General features: G+C 39.8%; 1 protein-coding gene across 6 annotated transcripts in view; it reads left to right on the top strand.

Annotated features, from left to right (window-relative positions):
* kif5ab (kinesin family member 5A, b) overlaps positions 1 to 25,582 on the top strand; it is a 66,118-nt gene that overhangs the window by 21,943 nt on the left and 18,593 nt on the right. For 5 of the 6 annotated variants that reach the window (XM_044216704.1, XM_044216677.1, XM_044216693.1 and 2 more), the window contains exons 3-19: positions 1,301 to 1,374; positions 1,688 to 1,792; positions 2,218 to 2,266; positions 3,917 to 3,972; positions 4,552 to 4,639; positions 4,873 to 4,997; positions 6,390 to 6,494; positions 7,812 to 7,960; positions 9,485 to 9,633; positions 12,806 to 13,014; positions 14,159 to 14,227; positions 15,414 to 15,620; positions 18,813 to 18,959; positions 20,167 to 20,355; positions 20,966 to 21,083; positions 23,545 to 23,609; positions 24,626 to 24,735. In XM_044216704.1, the coding sequence (XP_044072639.1) occupies positions 1,301 to 1,374; positions 1,688 to 1,792; positions 2,218 to 2,266; positions 3,917 to 3,972; positions 4,552 to 4,639; positions 4,873 to 4,997; positions 6,390 to 6,494; positions 7,812 to 7,960; positions 9,485 to 9,633; positions 12,806 to 13,014; positions 14,159 to 14,227; positions 15,414 to 15,620; positions 18,813 to 18,959; positions 20,167 to 20,355; positions 20,966 to 21,083; positions 23,545 to 23,609; positions 24,626 to 24,735 (2,014 nt within the window). Of the gene's footprint in view, positions 1 to 1,300; positions 1,375 to 1,687; positions 1,793 to 2,217; positions 2,267 to 3,916; positions 3,973 to 4,551; positions 4,640 to 4,872; positions 4,998 to 6,389; positions 6,495 to 7,811; positions 7,961 to 9,484; positions 9,636 to 12,805; positions 13,015 to 14,158; positions 14,228 to 15,413; positions 15,621 to 18,812; positions 18,960 to 20,166; positions 20,356 to 20,965; positions 21,084 to 23,544; positions 23,610 to 24,625; positions 24,736 to 25,582 lie in introns of all 6 variants that reach the window. The other variant, XM_044216687.1, reaches the window with a different exon arrangement.

Raw genomic sequence — 25,582 nt, forward strand, 5'->3', positions numbered from 1 at the left:
AATCTTCTTTCCTTCGCCCCTCCCTCCATCTGCATCTCTCTACATCTGTCTGCCTCCCCCCATAGGGTCTCGTTTTGTGCCATCTTCAAAGCGAGTGTGGGACTACATTGAACTAGTTCTAGATGGAGCATGAAAAAGAGATTGATTTGGTAGGAAAGATTACTTATAGAGTGTGAGATTACCTTGTAGGCCGAGGAAAGACGAAATAAAAAAGGTGAGATGAATCGCAGAGCAGAGATGGAAAAATTCAAGGTTAGGGATTTAGCAAAATGAAGGAATTAGATGGAAAGTGAGATTTGAAATGGGTCAAGGGAAAAGGGTAACAGAGAGGGCAAGCGAGGCCAGAGAAAGCTGGTTTGGAGACACACATCCACGTTTACACTTTCTCTCCTTTTCTGTCTGTTTCTCTCTGTTGTGCTGCCTCTTTCTTTGCCCTTTTCACTGTCTTTCTCTCACACTCATGTGAGCTGCCTTTCCTCTCTGTCTCTTGTGTGTTTTCCCTCTGTGGTTGTCTAGCGATCTTATCTCCCGCTGTCTTTATTTCCTTTCAGTGACAGATTCTTTATTCTTTTGTTCTCCTGTGTGTCGCACTCTGTTTTGGTCTCACTATGACCAAAGTGGAGGCAGAGGAAGACATGTTGCTGAGCTGAGAGCTGCAAGAGTAGAGGCAACACAGGAGAGGGGAGCGAGGGAATGTGTGCCTCATGTTTTCAGCTGAGAGCCTTTGTGATTAGTCGGTGGTCAGCTAACCTGTGGCAGCTGGCCTTTCAGGGTGATGTGTTTTTTTTCATCCGTGTTTGGCTTTTACCACAAGGGTTTATTAGACTGTGTCAGCAATATAACATTCAGCCGTGTACTGCTTTATAGGCTCAACTGGTGAGGAAATGTTGTTTTCACTGTGGCTCCTAACAGATGAATGAGAGAATAATATTTCTATACTTGCTTTGTTCTTCTCTGAGTGCCTCCTGGTGACTTTAACACTGCCGGTAGGTGTTGTTTATTGTGTGCAGCCGCAGAGGTCGTTCAGCGCCTAACCAAACTTAAATACCATGTACTTTTAAGTACACACAATCTTTATGAGGCACAGTCTGATCTGTAGCAAAGGTCAAAGATATTTGTCTTTGTCTGAGTGCTTCTCTGCCCTCCTGTCTTATTGTTTCATACCTGCCTGGCTGAAATCTGTAATTGTAGATTTTCTTTTTGTCTGGCACTCTCACTGCCCTTCTTCATTTTCACATTGTCACACTCTTTGCTTTTTTCTTTCTTTAACATGCTTTTTTCTCTTCTTTTCTAATTTTAGATGTACTGGCTGGATACAATGGGACTATCTTTGCCTATGGGCAGACCTCCTCTGGAAAAACACACACCATGGAGGTACAGTATCACTAAATAATTCAAAAGGTAGACCTCTTGCTGTGGCGCATGCAAGCACGCACACTTTTTTTATCTCCTCCTCTGTCCTGACAGTACATCTCCCTCCATCACTGTCATCACTCGCTATCTCTCTTTACCAGCCTTCTGTGGGAACTAACCTCCTTTACAACTCTCTCTGGGAAACAACCCTGTTCCTTTTCAAGTCAAAAGCCTCTCTGCTCTCCTTTCTTTAACTATTCTCTCTACTTAATTCGTCCCAGGGTCTACATTTTATCCTGCTCTTCAATCACATGTTGTCTCTTTCTACTCGTAGGGAAACCTTCATGATCCCCAGGGAATGGGAATCATCCCCCGGATCTCAGAGGACATTTTTGAACATATATTTGCCATGGATGAGAACCTAGAATTCCACATAAAGGTTGGTGTGAATTTCAATGTGTGTCTGTCCATGTGTACATTTGTGCAGTTGTCACACAAGGATGTATGTGCTCAATTTTGCTCTTACACATGATAAATTCAGTGGGGATTGAGCTTGGGCCTCTGATGTAATCCTCACATGAATGGGCTGAGTGGAATCAGCCAAGCATCAATAAATCATGATATATAAACTATGATAATCCTGCAGTATTTGTTGTGCTTTTTTCCCTTTTTACAACACAGTCTTCTAATAATGGATAATACCTTGCCAGACCCAGAGGAGGACAGATTACTGCAACATCATTTTGCATATTCGCACAATGAGCATCCCTTACATGCCTTCTCTATCTGTGTCACTTCCTTTTGTCTTGTCTCTCTCTTTTCCCCCCAAAGATCAGCTGCCCCATGTTTTTTGTTTTGCTGCAGGTCTCCTACTTTGAGATCTACATGGATAAAATCCGGGACCTGCTAGATGGTTTGTTTATGCACTGAACACGTGACTCTCAAACTGTCAAAAACACAACTCACATTTGTTAATACTTTACAGGTTTCTTCCAGTACACAGTTGGAAATTCAAACCCTTTAGCTACATCTTGGTGAATAAGGACATACTGTAACGTTGTCATCAAGGACCTAATTTCCACTGGGGATAAAGGGACATGTCTCCCTCACTTGTCAAAAATAAAATTCTGTCTTCCCCCACGTTTATAGTTTTAAATTGATTCTCTTATTAAAATCTCTCTAAACTCTTTCTGTCTAGCTGCCAAAACCCTGAATCCCAAATATGAGCATGGTCATCTGCGTCACCTTCAATTATTACCTTGCAACAATGAGCTTAACAAGCAATTGGGAGTGGTGCAACGAGTGGTTTGTGGACTTCTTTTGCCCTGTTTTTCACCTCTGAGGCTGCATACAGTCATAGCTACCTTGATGATTGAGGGTGTTGAGGCTGAAAGGAAGATTGCAGCCATAACTCAGGGCTGAAAAAAGTACTTAAACCTCGTCTACATGTTTTTCGGGAAAAAAAAAAAATCTATATTTTTATTTACAGCTAAGGTAATATTATCCTAAACATGAGATAGCATTGAACATCAATCCAAAATAAGGCTGTAAAGCTCAGAGCTCTTTGTACTCACTTTAGTGCATTAACAATACTGAGGTTTACATAGCATCTTACATTTTTTATTATGGAAAGCACAATATTTGCTGTTTAACACACACAAACACACTTCTGAAACAAAACCTATGTCCTTGGTTGAGTTATGATAACAGTATAAAAACTCAAGTTTTCATTGCTGAAGTTAAATTGAACAACCATGATGCCTTCCTTTATATTTTTCTGCCTCAGACTATAAAGCTTTGTGCATTATGCACACAGAATCACCACAACATTACAGTTCATAGTCTTATCACTGAGATATATAACCAGCGTAAAATGATGGAGAGGCCCGGACATGGAGAGATAGGCAGCATCCTTGTGATTACATCTTTAATAGAGCCAGAGACAGCAGTGCAAGCCTCCATCTGTATGCAGAGGAGTTCACAGCAGCTGAGGAACATTTACGCTATGAACAAAAAAAAGAGTCAACAACAAGCGAAATGAATCGAGACAGAACAGAGGACAACACCCTGTGGAAGTATTTGAAATGAGAAAAAGTGACTGTAGGGTGATTAAACATACAAACACAGACACACACAAGCACACAGTCCCCAAGGAAAAAACAGCCTCCACAATCCGGTGAAATTTAATTATCATCGACAAGATAGGACTTTCAAATGTGAAATGAAATAAGTGGCTTTGGCAAAAATTTTTATTTTATTCGTTAACATTAGCAAAGGCATCCGCTTAACCTCTCAGTGACTTTGGCAAAAATAGTTCAGTTCCATTAAAAACATTCATAGCTAGAGCCTCACATATTTCATACCACATTAGCAGAGTCTGACTCACATATATGAAGGGATCATAGTCAGGTCTGATTATAGCTGTGCCAAGAATAAAGACACACATTCACATGCAGATGCTCATTTGCGCACACACACACACACACACACACACACACATACACACACACATATGCTTTGGGTAACACAATGACCTCTCTCCTTATTTTCCCTCACACCCTAGTGACAAAAACCAACCTGTCAGTACATGAAGACAAGCACAGAGTTCCTTATGTGAAGGTGAGTCATCAGAAGTTTGACATGATTCAGTTTGATTTTTCTCCCTTTATTATGAAGATATAGTTTGTGAAACATAGTTATGGGTTTATGGTAAAAGAACAATTCGACATTTTGGGAAATATGCTTTCTGGTGGAGTTAAGATGAGATGATTGATACCACTCTCATATCTGTCTTTCAGATATAAGTCTACAGCCAGCAGGCGATTAGCTTAGCTTAGCACCAGTAGTGGAAACAGGGGGAAACAGCTAGCCTTGCAGAGCCATGCTAGCTGTTTCCCCCTGTTTTCAGTCTTTGTGCTAAGCTAAGCTAAGTGGCTGCTGGCTGTAGCTTTGAGTGGTGTCAATCTTCTCATCTAGCTAACATACCTCTACGCGAATAAGTGTCTTTCACAAAATGTAGAACTTTTGCTTTGAAGTGTGAGGATACTGATTTTATGTGTCTGTATTTTTGCAGACATAAATATGTGTGCAAAATGGTTGTGCATATGGAAGCGTTCATTTGCAGATACAGTAATGCAGTGGTCATTTGTTTTCTTCACAGCACAAAGTAATGCTTGCACATGTCTTTCTTTCACTAAGGGCTGCACAGAACGCTTTGTCACAAGCCCAGAGGAAGTGATGGATGTAATAGATGAAGGGAAGGCCAACCGTCATGTTGCTGTCACCAGTGAGTCATACTGTTGATCTTCGTGATGTTCTGACACTCACACTGTCAGACACAGATTTCTTTCACAGTTTAAGTATAACTTAACATATATTAAAGTGCAAAGGTGAGAAATTCATGAAGAGGTGCAACATCTCGCTTAACAACTCTGTCTATGTGAGGAAATGAATTGAATGACATTTTATATAACAAGTCTGAATTAGTCTCTTCTCTCCTCTCCTCACTTTGTTCTTTAGACATGAATGAGCACAGTTCCCGCAGTCATAGCATCTTCCTGATAAACATTAAACAAGAACACGTGGAGACAGAGCAGAAACTGTGTGGGAAGCTGTACCTGGTTGACCTAGCTGGTAGTGAGAAGGTAGGATGAATTATTTTCTCTATATACATTAAAAGCAGGGCTTCGCACTGCACTATAAACTCTCAGCATTCACTGTCAGCAGGATTTTTGTAACACTGGGACCAGATGTCTTTTCTCAGAAATGGTGTTTTCAGACATCAAAGAAACAGACAAACAATGTATTAAAGCTCTGAACTTCACCCTTCAAGCATTTTAAAGCACTCACTTTATGGCATTGCACTGATTCTTTTAATTAAATTCTACATTATAAAGAATCTGTTTTAGAGGCTGTGGACCGATTCTTATTTTGAGTGCTCGGTTTAGTCTGTCGCTGATGCAATACCAGGGTTAGTGTTTGCTCATTTTGAGGAATCAAATCGGTTACACTGATGGAGACAAAAATCATTTTCTGAGAAATAATAAACATACACACAAATATTCCAGATAAGCTCTAAAAGAGGTTGGAGCCAAGACAGAGGTCAAATTGAGGGGACCCACAAACAACTAATTGTTCCCATGTTTCAAGGCCTTTTAGGTGAAATCTGAGTCAGCTCACCACACCATCTATAAAACAATTCATCTCCAGGACATAGATCAAAGCAGATAGAAAATACATTAGAGACACAGCTGAACATAACCCATGGCTCCTGGGTGTAGTTGTTGATAGTATTGATGCAAAATATAGAATAGTGTCTGCTTAGAGTAGTAGATGGCCATACAGTCAGGATAGATGCTGATGGCCGTGGTTTGTAGCTAGCAAGTTCTGATGCTACATCTGTAAGTTGTCTTAGGCATCCTTGGGGGTGAAGCAGGAAATGGTTCTGCTCCAACAACTTCTTAGTCTTTAATACAAAATATTATTGTCTGAACAGAAAGCAAAGCTGGTACATGCTCCACAGAAGGCTTTGATAGGATAACTTGCTCTCCTCTATAATTAAGCTCCTCATTATCTCGCTTTAAATAATTGTATCCCACGACGATTATGACACAATATGGTGTGTATTTCCTATTTATGTAAAATGTCTTGCATAAACCTTCTCAAAAGCTGGTTGACTCTCAGTGTTTCCTATTTGTTTTTGACATTTTACAATACAATGCAAAAATGCTTTATTTTACAGGTCTGTAATTTCAGCTTCCTAAAAAGAAACATGTCATTTTTGGTTCTCATTATAGAGAAAATAGAGACACGTTTCTGAGACAGTTACTTTTACTACAGTTTATTTGGTTGTGATGATTTTCCCTATAATTAGTACCAAATTACATAGTCATTTCCTGGAATCTTCATATGAATTTACAGTTACAAATCATTTTTGTCGTTTCTAGGAAATTAAAAGAAACTATAGGACCTGTAAAATAAAGCATTACAGGAAAACAAACATGTTTTAATTCCTCCTATGTGTGTATCTGTGTCAGGTTAGTAAGACAGGTGCAGAGGGAGCAGTGCTGGATGAGGCCAAGAACATCAACAAGTCTCTATCTGCCCTGGGGAACGTCATCTCAGCCTTGGCCGAGGGAACGGTACAGTGGAGAAATTCTCTGCAGAATTTTTAACTATCAGGCCTTGAGTGTATCGTAGCTGCCTAAGGCTTTTCCCCTTAATTGTTTGTTTTTAACAGATACCTAGTACTTGCTGCCAAAGCAATGTGTTTTACAAAATTCTAGGCTAGTCTAGGCTGCAGTGAGATTAGAGAGTATTAGAGATTATAAGTATTAGATTAGAACAACCTAAATGTTTCCAACGTCTTCAGTTTTAGTATCAACAGTCAGTCAAAGCCAAATCACAGAGTGCAATAAATCAGCCCAGTATCCCTAGGAATTATGTCCATAACCCTAAACCTACCTTAAATTAAAAGTTTGACATTTAGGGAAAAATGCTCATTTGCTTTTTTTTTTTTTTTATATACAAAGAGTTAGATGAAAAGATCGGTACTGCTCTCATGTCTGTATGGTAAATTTTAAGCTATCGCCGGCTAGCTTAGCTTAGCATAAAGACTGGAAACAAGGAGGAACAGCTAGCTTGGCTCTGTCGATAGGTCTGCAGTGTTGTAGTCACCGTGAAGTTGCCAGGCAACCAGAGGGGACTCCAGGAAGTTACTGTTCCCAAAATGTCGAACTATTCCTTTAACCATATTTTATTTGCCATAACCACAATCCTTCCCCAATGTTAACCATACTACAGTTGCCATGCACAGATATTGCAGATTTTATTTTATTTTAAAAACATTCAAACTGAATGTAATGTTGTTGCTGAACATAGTCTGAGGTTTTGCAGAATCCTCCCATAGTGACATTCTTGGCTTTCATTCGGATTGGATGAATGCCGCAGTGACATATTAGCTAGTTTTCTGTGCCCCTCATTCATAATTCCCAATGCTGCTATAGCTGGTAACTTATTTCCATATAAGCAACCAGCATATTCACCCACTCGATCTATTCTGCCCACTCTGTAGTCCTTCCAAGCTCCATCATCGTAATTAAAACATTCACCGTCTCATATTATATAACTCTCTATAACTCTTAGGAACTCCTTATGAAATGGAAAGGCTCACAGACTTTAAATGCCTCACAAATCTTTCATAAATCAACTGGCAGCCATTCTTTATTTACTGAGCAAGGACAGTCTTTTTGAAGGGGTTTTAAAGATTAAAAAGGTAATACTGTGAATGAAGCAGACAGAGAAACCTTTCTAGTTTTTGAAAAGAAAGGCATGTGCACGGTGGTATAGCCATTCAGAATGTCCTCCACGGCCTTTTAATCCTCTTGTATCTGTCTTTTTAATGCCTTCCTCACCGTCTTTGATTCCCTTTCTTCCTTCCTCTCTTTATCTCTTTACAGAAATCCCATGTACCGTACCGTGACAGCAAAATGACTCGCATCTTACAGGACTCGCTGGGCGGGAACTGTCGCACCACCATGTTCATCTGTTGCTCTCCTTCCAGCTACAATGATGCAGAGACCAAATCCACCTTGATGTTTGGCCAACGGTAACATGCTTCCATGCTAAGTAGCCATGGGCTGCTGCACTGTGCAGCACACTGTGCAACACACATCTCTGTCTCACTTAGTGGCAGCTGTTGGGATGTTTTTATTCTGAAATGTGTTCGACTCAGATATGCTGTTCACATATTACTGCCTCCAATTTAGCATTTGATGACCCGCGCCCTGCGTTGGAGGCAGAGTTTGCATTGCAATTTGGTTTCTGATCATGCAGGGATTGCTTAAAGAGCATCTTTTCTAATCTTAAGGGTAAGCTGCATTCATAGAAGCAGAGATTTGCTTTGCTTTCCACTCCTGTTCCTCACTGTCAACTCAAAGAAACCCACAGATAAAAAAAAAGATCCTGAAAAAACCTCCTTATGCATCTCCAGCCTTTTTCCTCTACCAATGAATTCCTTGAATAGAGACTGACATGCGAGTTGGTTGAAATAAATAATGTATGACCGAGCAAAGTGACAGAATCCACAGCAGATATTTTACTGAACAGAAAATTTGGTCTCTTACCTCCCTCTATCAGCCACAGTAGCTGTTGAACGCCACGATTAATCTCTTTCTTAAAATCAAAGACACCAAAAATACTATGAAATGACATTAAACAACAAACATTTTTCTCACTTTATTTGGATATTTCATTGTTATTAACATATCAAGTGACTACATTGTTTCAGAAAAAGGTCCACAAATGTAGAGGTTTGAGGGGAAACTACAGCATTAAAAGTAGGTTACTGAAATTCAGTGTCTAGGTTAGAGTTCATTTTAGGGTTTTAGTTACTATTGGAAATAGAGATTCTATGGTACTGTGGATCTGGGTACATAGTGTATAGATGCAGTACATAAATTAGCCATTACCACTTTGTTGAACATTAACTTTATTGTCACCTGATGTTTTATTTTCAGCACTATCCGAATCAAGTGTTACCTTAATTCTGATGTGATGAGACAACTTTAGATAGGGCAGTTTGTCTCACTAATATCTGGGAATAAATGAATAAGGACAACAGTGTTTTCTCACTGGAGTGTGAAATTAAGTGATAGCCACTGTTGTGAAATTCACAGCTGGAGCAGAGTGCTGTAGCATCATGAATGTTTCAACTCTGTGATGCCACATATTTGCATCATAATTAAGCAATGATTGATAGGCACATACAGTATGCTAGCCTCTTATGAATTGTATAATTGCTATATTTTGATGTGAATATGTCTTAAGAGGTCTGAAGCATTTTTACATTTTTTGAATTCTTGCCTCTGTATACCTCCTTCTCCCTACATGCGCCATCAAACACAGTTGGCAGAAACCCAATTTGCATACCAATTAATGAGATGCAAGCCCATTTTTATTGAGCAGCCAGGGCTGAAATACCCTTGTTGACAGTTCCTCTATTCTGTGCTGTCCTCTCACACTTTCTTTCTTTTCCTCTTTTCTATATCTCTTCCTCTCACCCTCCTACCCTCACACTGTTTCCTTTCCTTTCTCTCCTTTCTGCTCTTTCTCCCTGCATCCCTCCAATTAGAGCAAAGACCATTAGAAATACTGTATCAGTGAACCTGGAGCTCACAGCAGAGCAGTGGAAGAAGAAGTACGAAAAGGAAAAGGAGAAGAACAGGTCAATGAAGGAGACTGTTCAAAGACTGGAGGCTGAGCTGAACTGCTGGAGGAAAGGTAATACTCCTACTGATATCACGCTGGCAGCTCATAAAAACACATAATAAATAAGTCTTCTTCCAGGGAAGAACTGTGAAAGTTGTTGCCCAGGCAACTTTTGACATCATCAGAACTTTTTGGTCTGCCCACCACTTTGGTCCAGACTATTGGATGGATTGCCTTGAAATTTTGTACAGACATTCATGGTTCCCAGAGGATGAATCCCAATGACTTTGGTGATCCTCTGACTTTTCATCTAGCGCCACCATTCAGCTGACATTTGTGGTTAGGAGTGAATTGTCTTGACAACTATTGGGTGTAATTTGGTTCAGACATTCATATGCCCCTCAGGATGAGTTATAATGATTTATTTCATTTCAGCACCACCAGGTGAACATTTTAATTTGAGCAATACTTTACTATAATTAAATAATTTCAACTTATTCTCATCATCAGCTGTAGTTTGTGCTTATTGCGAATTAGTAGTATTAGCATGCTAACATGCTAAACTAAGATGGTGAACATGGTAAACTTTATACCAACTACGCATCAACATGTTAGCATGCTGAGTTAGCATTTAGCTTAAAGCACAGCTGTGGTTAAATACAGCCTCACAGAGCTGCTAGCATGGCTTGGAGACTGTTAGTCTTGTTAAATTAAGTGATTGTTAACCAGGACCCTAAGTCATTTTTTAATGTCTGGTGAAAAAGATCAGCTTCCTACTATACAAAATAAGAAGTGTGGTATTTGCAGGTAAGAAGCTTGTGCTGGAGAAGCTGAGAGTCAAGTCCAGAGAACACAGCCTCTAGAAAAATCTCAACACTACATCTCCTTGTTCCAGTCCCTTTTCATGCATGGAAGAGTACTTACTAACAGGAATGGAAATTTTACCAGCCTGCTAGCCTGCAGACATTATTTTTCAGTCCACGTAAGTGCAGTTTTAACCTCATTTGATATCATCTGAATACATGCCAGTGGAGATGTGGCAGGAGAGCAGCCAAACAGACTTGCTGGACTTGTGCCCAAAACACTTAAAAATCCCCTTTCCATTTCATATTATTCAGACTTTTACACTTTGTATAATTGGATTCCCCTCACATTGTGCTGAGAGTAAGAAACGCTGGAGGCTTTATTTTTTATGAATCCCTATGTATTAGTAATCCTCACAGTGACAAGGGCTAATCACATGTACAGAAAAGTCATAACTTACACAGATCCTCTTCCATGTCAGCACACACACACACCTGTGTCAGTGCACGCACAAAAACACAAGCACATGAAGCACTGCACACACACACACTTAATTACACACACAACCTGCAATTCAAATGTCAGTGCTCTCAATGGTAGTGATCGGTTGACATTCAAGCCGAGAAATGAATCCTGATCAATGTTTTCCTTGAAGATCATTCCCTCAGTGCTTGACCTGAATTTTAAAAACGCTGTAACACATCTTCATTGAACACCTATCATTGAAAATTATTCCTTTTATTGCTTCATCCCCCTCAGTTACTCTCATTCTCTCTCTCTCACACTCACACTCTCTCTCTCTCTCTCACACACACACACACACACACACACACACACACACACACACACACACACACACACACACACACACAGAGTCTCTCCCTCCACTCTCTTCCTCTGTCTCTCTCACAGTTTAGTACTTTTAATTTCCTAATGGATCATTTTGACAACATCGTTGCCCCCATTCCCCTCTCACTGCTCCTGATATTGTTGCTCACTTCAGGCCAGGAACTCCCTGAGAACAATGCTGTTGACCTCCATCTTGTACCACATTATGCGAGTCTTCAGTCAAGGATGGTGCAAAGACAGGAACAGCTGTCTTTTACAGTATATTCCATCCCATCTCCTCCCTTTACAGTCTAGAGTGGGGATCTCCTATACTATGCAGTCATGCTGTAAATACAGCACAATACAATATCAACCTTTTCTCCTAGAAATTACGTTTGTATACAACTAATTTGCAACAGCAAATACAGTTTGAAGGAGACTCAATGCCATCTGAATGATGTTTTCTGTTTATAAGTTGTCGGTAAAATGTGCACTGACAACTTATTTCATTTCGGGGTTTTCCAACAAAATATCCGATCTTGCAATACAATATCTGCTTGTAGTGACTACAGCAGTATTAAACTTTGTTGTGGTTATGTTTAGGCACTCACAGAACTTGATTAAAGTTAGGGAAAGATTGTGGTCTAGGTTTAATACAGAAAAAGTCGACAGTGACTTGAGACACAACTTGTTTATTAACATTTAACTGAAACCACAAACCTTAACCAAGGTGCTTCTGTTGCCTAAACTTAACCCCAGATAGGACTCAGGATGCAAACCCGACCTCTGTTGTCAAAGTCCTGCTCTTTGTACAGCCACCATCCACCCCGACGATCTCCCTGTGACAAAAATGTAGCACTTCATTGACTCTAAAAAATGTTGCCTCTGAACCTAATCCATTGGGAATTTAGTAATATATAAATGTAATTTCTATGAGATAGGGTTGGTATGTCTATCCTTACGAACAATGTAAACTGCTTATGTGTTAAATATGTCAATTATGTGAGAGGATCAAACTCTACCACTAGTGTAAGCATCCCACTACTGTGTTTACGGTTTTGTGCTATGAAGTATTTATCGCTTCACCTCCTGCTTTTCTCCTATTCCTAGGGATACACCAGCATTAACCTCTTGATGCTGCCTGAGGAAGAGCATTACAATTACAACTCATTACAATCCAGAGTAGCTGTCAGTCCAAATCTTTTTCTGTGTTCTTCATGGCATTAAGTGCCTGTACTTGTGCACAATTAGAATACTGATATGAATACTGAATTTTCTCATTCAACATCTCCACTCCTTTTTCTTTGTGAACTACTGTAGGCACAAGCCAAAGCCAGACAGACACAAGACAACTGACATTTTAATGTTTTAATATACGTAGGTCTGGTAATTTGTACTGCTGTTGGGTCTGAATTCATAGAAAAGGAAGCTCATTTATGGCACAGAAAAATCTCAAAGCTGTGATTTAAATGTATTCATGTCTAAGGAAAGGACATACGCTGAAGATTAACCCACTAATCCTTTTTTTACACATTAATCCATAGGGGAGGATTTGCCAGAGATAAGAGCAACACATTTACAAAAAATCTAATATTGTGTCTCTCGTCTTTAGGTGAGGATGTTGTTGTGTTAGAGCATCTGAGCCCGGGATCGGAGGACGCCCCCCTGGTGCCTCCCAAATCTGAGGAGCCGCTTCTCGACATCTGCAGCCCCTGCAGCCCTTGCTCAGTTGCCTCCTCCATTGTGGTTCACATCTCTGAGGAGGAGCGGCAGAAGTATGAGGAGGAGATCCGCAAGCTTTACAAACAGCTGGATGATAAGGTGATGAACAGATGCCGCATGAGGACCATTTGTGTGCATAAACGTAGAGCTGCTTACACACGGTGGCTGAGAGTTTTGTAATGGTATGCACACAAGAATACAAAGAGCATATCATACATGTATTATTCATGTTAATGAATTCAGGATCAGACACATAGGTGTGACTAATATAGCAACTATTAGGAATAGGTGTCATTTGGGAAATAGTAATGTTCTACATCGAAAAGCATTAACGCTTTAATTTACACATATATATGCATGTGTATGCTGTGCTCAGCAGTGCTGTAATGTGTCATTTTAGTGCTTTTATCAACAAATATTCTGTTAAATAGTGCAGAACCAATTGTGTGTCAATGCAGTGGGACAGTTTGTATTTCTTTTACAATGCATATGAGAAATATAGCCATGTTTTTTTCAGTGACATATAACCCTTTTAACATTTTTCACACATGCAGGCATATCCTGGTGTGTGGTCCCACATACTGTACAGGGCAATCGTACATACGTTTGATTTTTTTCTCCACTTATGTGATACACCAGCTATAGCAGACCTTAAGCAGGATATTCAATTCAATTCAGTTTTATTTATATAGCGCCGATTCATAACAGAAGTTATCTCATTGCACTTTTCCTATAGAGCAGGTCTAGACTGTACTCTTTATAATATTATTTACAGAGACCCAACAAATCCTTGTTACATGTTAAATGTGTTCATACACAGGACATTTATTCTATTAATTCTATTACATGCATTGTTTCTGGTTGAGGTTAGATGAGTTTAGCATTGTGAGCATGCTTTCATGCTACCACACTGTGGTATGCATGATCAGTTGACCACAGGACATGAAATAACTGCTTTTTGAACAGTAATTTATCATACCCTTATTAATAAACTTGTTTATTGTTATACTGTATTCATGTTTATATTTTTATAAACTATTTTTTTCTCAAATAGTATTGAAACTACTGCATATCTCTCATTTATACAGTTAAATACATGCTGAAAATGTATAATTGTGATTGGACATGGGACCCAAAGTACACAAGATGGCAACGCACAAAGTATCTGTACTGTACCAGTGTGTGTAATACGTAACACTGTAAATGAACTGTTTCTATTCCATGTGTCTCTTTCTCACTGAAGGATGATGAGATCAACCACCAGAGCCAGATGGTTGAGAAACTGAAGGAGCAGATGCTCGACCAGGAGGAGGTAAAAGACCTCTGTTTTACATCCTTTCATCAGTTTGGTTAAATGACCCACAGTCGGCTGCAGCACCTGCAAATATGGCAATCACAACCATACTTTGAATAGAACTCAGCCAAGAGGTTTATTATCTTGCCCTTGAAGTGAATGAGAAAAATAGCCACTTTTCATGTGCCAGAAAGCACTTGAAGAACATAAAGCATTATTCTTTAATCATGAGTGTATTTGCATGTTAACAGCAGTTTAAAATAGAACAGGTTTCAGTGGCTGCTCTGACACAAATTATAAGGATTAATACAAAGATGGATGAAGGACTGAAGCATGTAGGCTAACACTGTAACATTGTAGCTGATAAACAAACGCTATCTAATGATCTGATGTGTGATTTAATATGCTGTGGATGAGCATGACTCCACCATTTCTGTGAATTTAGAGACCTTTTATGTAGAAGAAAATGGTTTACAGCCTGTTTGTCACACAAATCTACAGTAAACAGGTTTGTCTGCCTGTATATGCTACTTGTGGGAATAACAGCAAAAAAAGACTCCATTAAAAGGTAATTAAGAACAACATTTACAGCATGTATTCATAACAGTGGCTAAACCAGTGGGCTAAACAGCCTGAATCAAGCTTTGGCATGTAGTACACTGCCAAGTAAAAGCCTCCACATTTGCAAAATGTATTCATTCATATCCCAAAATGGGCCTGCTGTGGGTTGAGCTGGCACCTTAGCTTGTGTACAGTAACATGATTTAACATCCACTTGGCCAAACAGAAGCTGTATGCTACAGTGCAAACACGCAGGCACCCCAGGTAGAGCTACATCTACATTTAATGATATCCATTCAGTAATATGGCCCACAGTGGGCTGCAGCAGTGCGCATGCCAGCAAACACCATGGTGGCAAAATAATCTTACAGTGTCAACTGATAGTCTAAGATGAATATTTAAAACATGTTTCATCTGCTAAATTACACCTCTATTGTGTAACTGGGTTTGTACACATGCTTATCTCTTATTACCAAGAGAACAAGATAAACTACATCTATGTTTTATTAAAATCCACCAGCTCTGCTTTGTGAATAATGAAGAGGCTGCTTGTTGCTCCTATGCAGTCTCTGTTCCTTTTTTAAACCAAAATCTTTCTTCATTTGCAGTTTATATTCACTTGTTAAATCTATGCGTCCCTCAGCTTCTAGCATCATCGAGGGGTGACAGCGAGAAGGTGCAGTCGGAGCTCGGCAGGCTGCAGACAGAGAATGAATCTGCTAAGGCCGAGGTGAAGGAGGTCCTCCAGGCCCTGGAGGAGCTGGCAGTCAACTACGACCAGAAGAACCTGGAGGTCGAGGAGAAGAGCGTGCAGAACAAGCTGCTGGCTGAAGAGCTCGCAAAGAAAATGGTGGGTTTGGCTTCCTAGAGGCTCAGTTTCATGCTATAAAGGTGAATATACATTGCAGCTAAAATGGGTGAACAGGGAAAAAGAGAACGAATGATGAGGAGAAAAAGAAAAACAAAGTGACAGCGACAGAGAAGGATGTGTACATGATTGTCCTGGACTGTGTAAATGTGTCCATTTACACATTTAGAAAAAAAGAGAGAAAAGGAACATTTAGGTATAAAATAAATCCATCCATCTATCTATTTAAATCCCTGTCTTTCAAGAATATGTAGAACTACTGGTTGAAAATGTAATTAGAGAGATAATGAGTGAAATTAGTGAGCTGCATGAAATGAAAGATAAGAGAGAAAATTCTGATAGTGTGCAGCCAGCAGTCATGGATACATGTAAGAAAAACTAAAAGTATTAGGAAAATATATAAAGTATATATAAGGGGTAGGAAGAGGGGAAAGACACTATTTTATTTTTCATAATCACCTTAGACAGTAATCAACAACTTGATATGAAGTTCCAAATATTGTTCAAATTACAGAAAGCACTGGTGTTTCTTTAGCTCGACCCTGAATTCACTCTCACACTCTCTGGCAGCAGTGGCAAAAGTTATGAACTGAGTGATTTTATGAGTCGTGGCTGGTTGTTTTGCACTATGGCCACAAATAAACACTAAAACAAAACTGCAGCTACCAAGAACATAAGACTGATTTTTCTTGATTAAGGTCAGTATTCATAGTAATCTCATAAATTAATTCAATCTGGCGTAGTTTATCTGCAAAGCCTGGCAAATTTAGTTTTTAATGATATTCCACTTTTATATAAAAAAAAAAAATCCTTTCAGTGACTGTGTTCAGCACCGTTTATAGTCAGACATATTCATGTCAGCTTTTGAGGAGGCTTTGAAAAGTCTTGAAAAATTGCCTTTTCAATTACTGATGGTCTGATGTTTTGTTTTTGAGTTATGAGGACTTAAAGGACCTGAAAACTTTGTATCTCAATCGGCTTCTTAGTCGGAGTGTTGATATCCTACATGAACATTATTATTATTATTATTATTTCGCATTAGAGGTTTCTGTATTTGTTCATTTTTATCTCTGTGCTCTTCTCACTGGTTTGAAGTGGGCGGGGCTCAGTTGGAAAAAGTGATGTCATGTACTTCCATGCACCAATCAGAATTCAGCAACATTTGAATAGGAATCTGATGACAGGTGGTTGGTTGTTCAGTCACCGTCAATTAAACCACACCAACACTGATGAACAGTGTATGTAACTGGATCTTTGTGCACAGGAAAGTAGTAGTAAGTCAAAGATAAAAGTGAAAGACCATTGGCAGAGCTGTTCAGTCCTTAAAAAAGTTATTGTGACTGGCTCAGTGGACCGAGTGGAACATTATTCACCTTCTTAAAACCTCTTCAATATTTCATGCACCGTTTTACAATCTGCCACAGTGTCCTCCCCTCCCTCTCTGTCTTTCTCAGAAGCTGGTCCAGAAATTGATAAAAAGAGCTGACAATATAACTACTCACTGCACAGTTTAGTCCGCTGAAGCCAGATGAAACCTCTTTCTTTCCTCACGCATCTCACTTAGTTCGCCTTCTCTGTGGCCTCCTCAGTCTGGTCTGCGCTGACCTCTCACCTGACACGAATTCCTCTCAGGGATGTGATGTGAAACTGGATACAAGAAACCATACAGTGATCTAAATAAAAATCCCATTATTGCAGCCTCTGAAGGGCATTTTCCAGCTTTATCCCCCCTGACTCTTTATTACCAATTCTCCACTTTCTGCTTTACAGGTGTTGCAGATTTTTTAATTTTTCCATATCTACAGTAGAAATGAGGCGGCATTGACCTAGAAAAATGGTGCAATGTAGTACATTCATCACTGTCTTCACCCTACCGTCTCCTCAGCTGTCTTCAACTCTGCTTTCAGTGGAAACTCCTGCCTTCTTCTGCAGGAGGCCGTGCCATCGTTTACTTTCACTGCCATTCATCTGCTGCTTTTATGCACCTTCTTTTCATCCATCTGTTCACTTAAGCTGCTGTCTATCATTGATTGACTCCATTCATCATTCAACCAGCCATCTCTTCAATATCTCTCCATTAATCTTTCTTCAACATAACTAAAAATGTTTCATTAACCTCTCTTCTTCTCTCCTTTAACTTATTAATAGATGAATCGATTTTGGATACTTGATTACTGTTAAGTTAATGTTTTGACATGGGAAGTGACCTGGAAAAGGATCACATGCCCTCAAGTTAATGAAGGAGATGAAGATAAAGGAGTAAATGTTACTGTATTTAAGAAGGGGGTTAATGGTGCTTTCAGTTGACTGATGATCCACGGAGGCAATAACCTAAAATGTGCCATTAAAAAGAGCTCAAGTACATTATTTATTATGTGACAGTAAATGCTCCACTTAGTATAAGATGTAAGTAGCACCACCACCATGGAAACAGATGGCAGAAAAGATATTATTTGAAATATTTGAAACTATTTTCTTGGTAAAGAAACACCATCAAATAAAAAATAAAACAGAGATTTTGCATTTCTCCACCAGATTTTTTTCCCACCAGATAAAGCCTTATATATAGTAAGTATAAAATCCTGGCTATGGCCCTGACCATCAACACAAGTTAGGTCTCATTCATGTGTTGCTTATGTTAATCAAAAACTGATCTTGAATTTGCTTCCAAGGTAGACAAACTGCACTACCCTTCTTTCACTTTATTTCATGAGACCTGTAGAGTATTGATTGAACCCAAATTGGTTCATTGTGTTCAAGCCATTGGGGCTAAAGCATTGTTTAGATGCTGCCTGCTGTACAAAATGGAGAAGGATAAAGTAAGCTCCATCATTCATTCTCCCAGATCCTTTCATCCTCTGTAGTTTATTGATTTTATAATTTAGCGGCCATTATGTTTTGTTGCTTGGATTTCTTGGATGAGAATGAGGTCAGGGGTAAAATGTGCCTCACAGCTGCATGTGCTCTCAGGTTATAAGACTCTCAATCCCTCCCCCTCTCAATCCTCTGCTACACAGTTTTCTCCCCTGTTATTATTCCCCTGCTCTTTCCCATCTCCCCTCTTCTGGGTTTTCTCTCTCACTCATCTTTTCCCCCCCTCTCTCTCTCCCCAACTCCTCCCTCTCTCATCTTCCTCTGTGTTAACTCCCTCGTTTCACTCCTCTCCTCCCACAGGCTCACCTCATGGCTTTAGAGGCGGAGCTGTCCCGTATCCAGCAAGTGAGCAGCCACCAAAGGAAACGCATCGCTGAGATTCTCAACGGGCTGATGAGGGACCTGAGTGAGTTCAGCACCATCGTTGGAAACAGAGACATCAAGCTGGTGAGTGGGACACAAAATGCAGGTTTGGAGACATTGTGTTCACTTACCATAGAAGTTTTAAAATATACAGATAATGTCTTTGACAAACGACGAGACATTTAGTAACAAGCATATGCAGAGAAGTTTTTAATATTTCTCAGTGTTTCAAACTTCTCTACCTAAACATTTGAATCCCCATATTCCCCTAAAATTAAAGTCAGAAGAAACATTTAATTATTTGGGCACAAAAACAGCACCCTTCTCACACTAGGTTACCCAGAAACCCAAACAATTTGAAATTGTGTAAAACCTTTTTTTTTTCTCATAAAACATGTCCCACAACAGTGATTACCAACCGGGGTTACTTGTACTCCATAAGGTACTTCTGCAGTCATGGGTTAAAAGGAAAAATTGGATAGGATTACAAAATTGGTGTGAGGCAAATATTTTGTATATTTATTGGCACAATAACCTTTTACTTATAACTTGGTTAATACACAGGAGGCACCTCCCACCAACTTCAGTCATTAACACCGTAAACGTGCTGTGATTAAGAGTGTGTGAAAACTAGTTACAGATACATAGATCCATTCAAATGAACACATTTGTAACATGACGGGTGGTGTTGCTGAGCTCATCTGATAGGGGTGTGGGTGTTCCAAAGCTTCACTAAAGCTTTGTCACACTGTGAAATATTAAAACCCTAGACAGAGTGGAAAATTCAAAATGTCTTTTGCATCATTTTATACAAATTTCTCTCTAATTCAGCCTGACATCTGTGGAAATTAACGAATCTTGATGAGCATTTAAAACAAATTTCTGTGTCTCTGGCTGTGTTTACAGTGATGACCCATCTGAAGGGCCATACATTATACAATATTGTCAGTATATGGATTTCCCTTGACTATCATGTTTTCTATATAATACCTGAGGATAGGTTATAGGCATATCCACTGATATATCTTGACTGTAATATTTAGATTGATTTTGATATGTGGATGTATAGTTCATCCTGCATAGTTAATTTCAGAGCGTCTGAGTCACAGCATCTGCTAAATGATGCTCTTAACCTAATGGATGTGCGTACAAAATGGCAGAAAGAGTTTTTAAGATGCCTCCCTCCCTCTTTAACTTCCCAGCTGTCTTTGAATTGTCCCCACTCAATCTTAACCAAATGTCTCCGCTACTCTTAACTGTCTCTCCTCCTCTCTACCTCATTTGTCTCCAGCCCATGGAGATCACTGGTGTGATCGAGGAGGAGTTCACAGTGGCTCGCCTCTACATCAGTAAGATAAAGTCAGAAGTGAAGTCAATGGTAAAGCGCTGCCACCACCTGGAGAACCTTCAGATGGAGTGTCACCGCAAGATGGAGGAGACGGGCAGAGAGCTGTCCTCATGTCACCTCCTCATTGCACAGGTGAGGGACTGATGAATGCAAGCACTGGAGGAACTAGCAACATCTGAAAACATCTGGTGTAGGAAAAAAGTTTGTAAATCTGTTAATCCAGTGGGAAATTTTGGTTTTGATGTGGACAAATCAGGACAATGGCCAATGAAACCTCCCAGTGCAAAATATGAATTATCACCACAAACAAGTGAGTGACGTTTCGAGCACACTCCTCTTCATCAGACTAATTAACATCACACATACTTAACTAGGCCTTTGTGTGATGTTAATTACTCTGATGAAGAGCAGTGTGCTCGAAATGTCACTCAACTGTTTGTGGCAATAACACATTTTTTCAGAACCTTTTAGTGTGCAAGCTGTCCTGATTCTTAAAGGATTGCTTGTTTTGTATTCTTTGTGTCGATGTGGTTGCTTGAAGCTGTCATGTTGTGAGTTTTACTATCTTTTGTATTTATATTAAATTCCTCAATGAACAGGGATCAATAAAATGTAGATCATATCCATTCCACAGTGGGGGGAAAAGTAAATTTTATCCTTGGTGTAAAGTGTTGTCTTGGGTAGAGGTCCTTTGCTCATCAGTATACTTTCTGCATCTGAGACGCTGTGTTCTGACTTTCAGCATGAGGCAAAGATCCGCTCTCTGACGGAGTACATGCAGAATGTAGAGCGGAAGAAGAGACACCTGGAGGATGGCTATGACTCTCTGAGCGAGGAGCTGGCCAAACTCCAAGCTCAAGGTAGACTACTTTAACGTTATATCATTAAAGTAAGATTTTTTTAAATCATAACTGAAGTATAACAGTAGCTTTCTCAATATATGAATCCAGTCAAACACCAAGAATAAAACTCTACAGCCATTCTAGTGGTTCTGTTGGGCTGTACTTTAGCACAGTGGTGCTTTGAGCTAAATGCTAATGTAAGCATGCTAACTTGTTCACAGTGACAGTGCTAACATGCTCATGTTTAGCATGTACACCATGTTCACCATTTTAATTTAGTGTTACTATGCTAACATTTGCTAATTAGCACTAGATACAAAGTAAATGACAACTAACTGAAGGCAGCATACTAACATATTCACTATGACAATGCTAACATGCTGATGTTAAGCAGGTATAATGTTGACCATTTTCACCATCTTAATTTAGCATGTTAGCATGTTAACACTTGCTAATTAGCAATGAACTCAATTTAGCCTATAGCTGAGGGTGATCACATCATTAGTTTTGCAGGTATTTAGTCATAAACCAAAGGACTGGACAAAATAAAATTTTGACCTAATGGTGGTCTAGAGAAAAAGTGAAGGAATCACCAAAGTTATTACAAATCATCCTGAGGGGAACATGGATGTCTGTACCAAAATTCATGGCAATCCATCCAATAGCTGTGGAGACATTTCACTAACAACCACAAATGTCAACCTCCAACCTCCCTGATCACCAAAGTCCGTACGATTCATTTTCTGGGTATTTGTATCAAATTTTGTGTAATCCATCAAGCACATGTTAAGGTATTTCACAGAGTAAGTGAAAAACTTGCTGGTGGCATCAACAGGGGGAAGTCATTAGGATGGCAATCCATCCAATAGTTGTTGAGATATTTCAGTCTGGACCAAAGTGGTGGACCAACTGACTGACCAAAAGACAGACATTGTCATCCATAGAGCCATGTTGCTAGTGTGACTAAACAGACAACAGTGCAACTGATGTATAATCTTAGTGTACTACTCAAAAATCAGGTCAGGTTAAGGATGCAGCACATTAGTAATAGTATATAAATCAAGCTTTTGAGGTGAAATCTAACAATCTAGCCAAACCTGAGGTTCAAGGATCAATATTACATAAACACGGTCAGTGCAGTACATATAAAATGTACAGGTTCTGTATTTGTAATGAAAGTGTCTTTGCCCCAGGCTCAGGTTGAGATATTTTACCTACGTGATCGAAATTACAAACCAGGAGCCAAAAGTTTAACATTTATTCAGACTCAAAGGTGAAGGAGGAAAATATCAATGTCGTCAGCCAAGCAAAACAACAGGTGAATGGTTGATAAATCAGGCAAAATACAAGGCTCCAGGAGCAAATCCAATCAACATGGTCAAACTGTCAGCAAAACAGATCTCTGCTCAATAAATCCAAAAATACTGCAGGTTTAAAGTAGAATATTTGTCCAATAGAAGCACACATTTTTAAAATGACATTGTGCTGAATGGATTGAAATAATAAATAATCTCCTAAATAATGTGTGACATTCTTTCTCACTGCACCGTTAAGGACAATACGTAGATCGATCTACATTGTAAATCTGGCTAATGTGGTTAATGTTCTGACACAGTCAGACAAAATCATGTCTGGACAAAGTAAAACATAAAAAAGACAACAAGTCTGTCACTGCATTTCAGCTCCACCGAACTAGAACTGAGAGGAAGTGCCTCACCGCTTAAAACAATTTTATTGGCTTCAATGGAGAGTTAGTCTCTGCCAGAGGCCTTTCTATCCTGTCAAGAAAAAGAAAAACAAGGGTAAACACTGATGAACAGCTTAGGCTCCCAAACATTTCACAGCACCAGCACGAATAGATTAATGGTACATTTGAAATTTGTGCGAGGTCCAGCTAACTGCAGATAACTCCCAGGACACTGACACAATTCACAAATCAGGCCAAAGGCAATGTAAGTCATTCTTCCTGAGGAGTCCCACAGAACTGCATTAAGTAACTGGTGGATTTAAAGGCAGGTAAATCAATGTTTTGCCCTACTCCACACCCATGCCAGGCGGTCCTTGAGTCATTACAGAAGTAGATAAATACAAAGTGCTGCAGGTCATGTTGATCACAGAGCCTGGTACAAGGTAGAGAGCTCGGTCATTTCATCATCAGACAGCAGGAACGGCAGTGTTTTAACAACAGCTCAGATCAGTGTGACACAATAGCTGTCATTCTCAATAATAGATATTGTTATACCCAAGGCATGACTTAGATCACGCTGACCTCTCTGTCAACATCAAGCGGCGGGACTGCTGTGCTGTCAAAGTCAGGTCACTGTCACCTCTTTCATTTACATCAGTGCGTTACTCTCTTTTATCTGCCTGCTTTTCTCTTCCTCTTCTCTCTTCTTTTCTCTCTCTGTGTCTTGGTTTCTCTCTGTCATTCGCTTTCTGTCTTTACTCCTAAATTTGTGTGTCTGTGTGCGTGTTTCAGAGAGCATCTCACAGGTGACCAGGGGGGAGAATCACACATCTGTCCAGGATTCCAGTGAAATGAAGGTAATCACAGTGAGAGCAACTTAGTGTAATGACCTTTTGTCACACCACCTCAGCACTCAGCTAATGTGTGTGTGTGATATGATGTGGGTGTGTTTGTATGCTTCCATGAGTATGCATTCATGTGTCAGTATACTTCATGTGTCAGTATACTTAGTATAATTTTCTCATTTAACTCTTGGCAAAAAAGCAAATAAGTACATTTTTCAAAATGTCGAACTAATCCTTTAATGTCAGAAAATTGTAAAAAATGCATAACACAGTTTCCCAGAGCCTAATGTGATGTCTTCAAATAGCTTATGTCAAATGAACAGTCCAGAATCCAAAGATATTCAATTTACAATGAAACGAAATAGAGAAAAGCAGCAAATCCTCTGAATCCTTTGAAATGCTTTGCTTTTTTCTTTGATAAATGACTTGATCGACAAATCGTTTCAGCACTAACTGCACTAATTTTCTATTGGACCTCTGTTACCACCAGGTTCACATCATATACAGTGCACACAGCACACTAAAGACAACAGCTTCATTATATTTTGCCCAGAAACTACCAGGCCTAAGGTTTTCTGTATGTCAGTTAGTTTGAAGTAATTTGATTAAACACCACTAGGAAAATGTACCATGCAAGCATAATATAATCTTTGCCCAGCTGGTAAAGTAAACATGCAACACTTGTGTACAGCTGGAAGTATTTGTTGTTTTTGATTCCCTGCCTGTATTTGTGCACATGTTCACAAGTGTGTATTTGCATGTCAGTGTGTGTGTGTGTGTGTGTCACACGCTCCAATTTCATTAGCCACGTCTCACTTTGTATTCAGCGGCATTGACACAATCTGCTGTGTGTGTGTGTGTGTGTTCAACGCCCATGTGGTCCTCTATGTCCACATGTGCACTGGGGTGTGTAATTCTATCCTCTCGTTATTTAGTCATTTTGTTTTCCTTTTGTTCCCACTGTCTCTCTCCTCTCTCTCTCATTATATATGTATGTCTCTCACCCCCTCTTGTCGCCCATACCTCAGAGGGCTCTGGAGCAGCAGATGGAGTCACACCGTGAGGTGCACAGCAAACAGCTTGGCCGCCTGCGAGATGAGATCAATGAGAAGCAGAAGATCATCGACGACTTAACTGAGTCAGTGCTTCATTGTAATTCTTCACCTTCTCCAATATACTAAATCATGCTTTCTAAATTAAGAGTGCACTTCAGAAATTCTTCACTTGTACAGAAGTATAACAAGAGAAGCACAGAAAGTACAGGAGTGTTTTTAAAGCAGAGATATCAATGCAAGTATAAAAAATTATAAAAATGTCATGGAAAAGGTATATTTACGTCTATCTTTGAAACTGTGTGGTACACTAGACATGCAAGTCATACATGGTTCCATAAGCAGACAGCTTACCCACTCTGTCAGCTGTCTGTGGGCTCAAATCTGAAATTCAACTGTACACTTACAAGCAGTGTGGAAATGCTAAAATTGGGGCTACATGGTCTCAGTAGTTGAGTTCTCAAAAAAGTCTAAGCCCTGCTCGAGCTGCAAGAGGGGCTGAAATCAATATGTGTGGGTGGTTGACATGGTGAGGAAACTGCAGCGTGGGAGGACTTTAGAGTCAAGCTGCTGCTGATCCACAATGTGAGGAGTCACTGGGCTGGTTTGGGCTCCTAGAAAAGATGTCCCATCAGGTGCCCCGTTTTAAAGATGTTCAGCACCAGGCGTAACCGTTTGGGAGGAGACTGCAGGGCAGACTCTCTTAAGGGACTAAAATACATTTCCCAGCTGGCCTGGGAGTGTCTGGTAACACCACAGGAGCAGCTGCAGATAATTTCTGAATGAAAAGACGTTTGGGGCTTCTCTGCTTGTCCTGCTGGCATAGCCTAATTTGGATAAGCAGCTTGAAAATGGATGGATGGATGTCGGTGAGGTAGGAAGCATCTGAAATAGGAGCAGAGTGGCCCTTCAGATCCTTGAAGCAGAGTAGAA

This window comes from Siniperca chuatsi, linkage group LG2 (genome assembly GCF_020085105.1).
Source record: "Siniperca chuatsi isolate FFG_IHB_CAS linkage group LG2, ASM2008510v1, whole genome shotgun sequence".
Lineage (NCBI taxonomy): Eukaryota > Metazoa > Chordata > Actinopteri > Centrarchiformes > Sinipercidae > Siniperca > Siniperca chuatsi.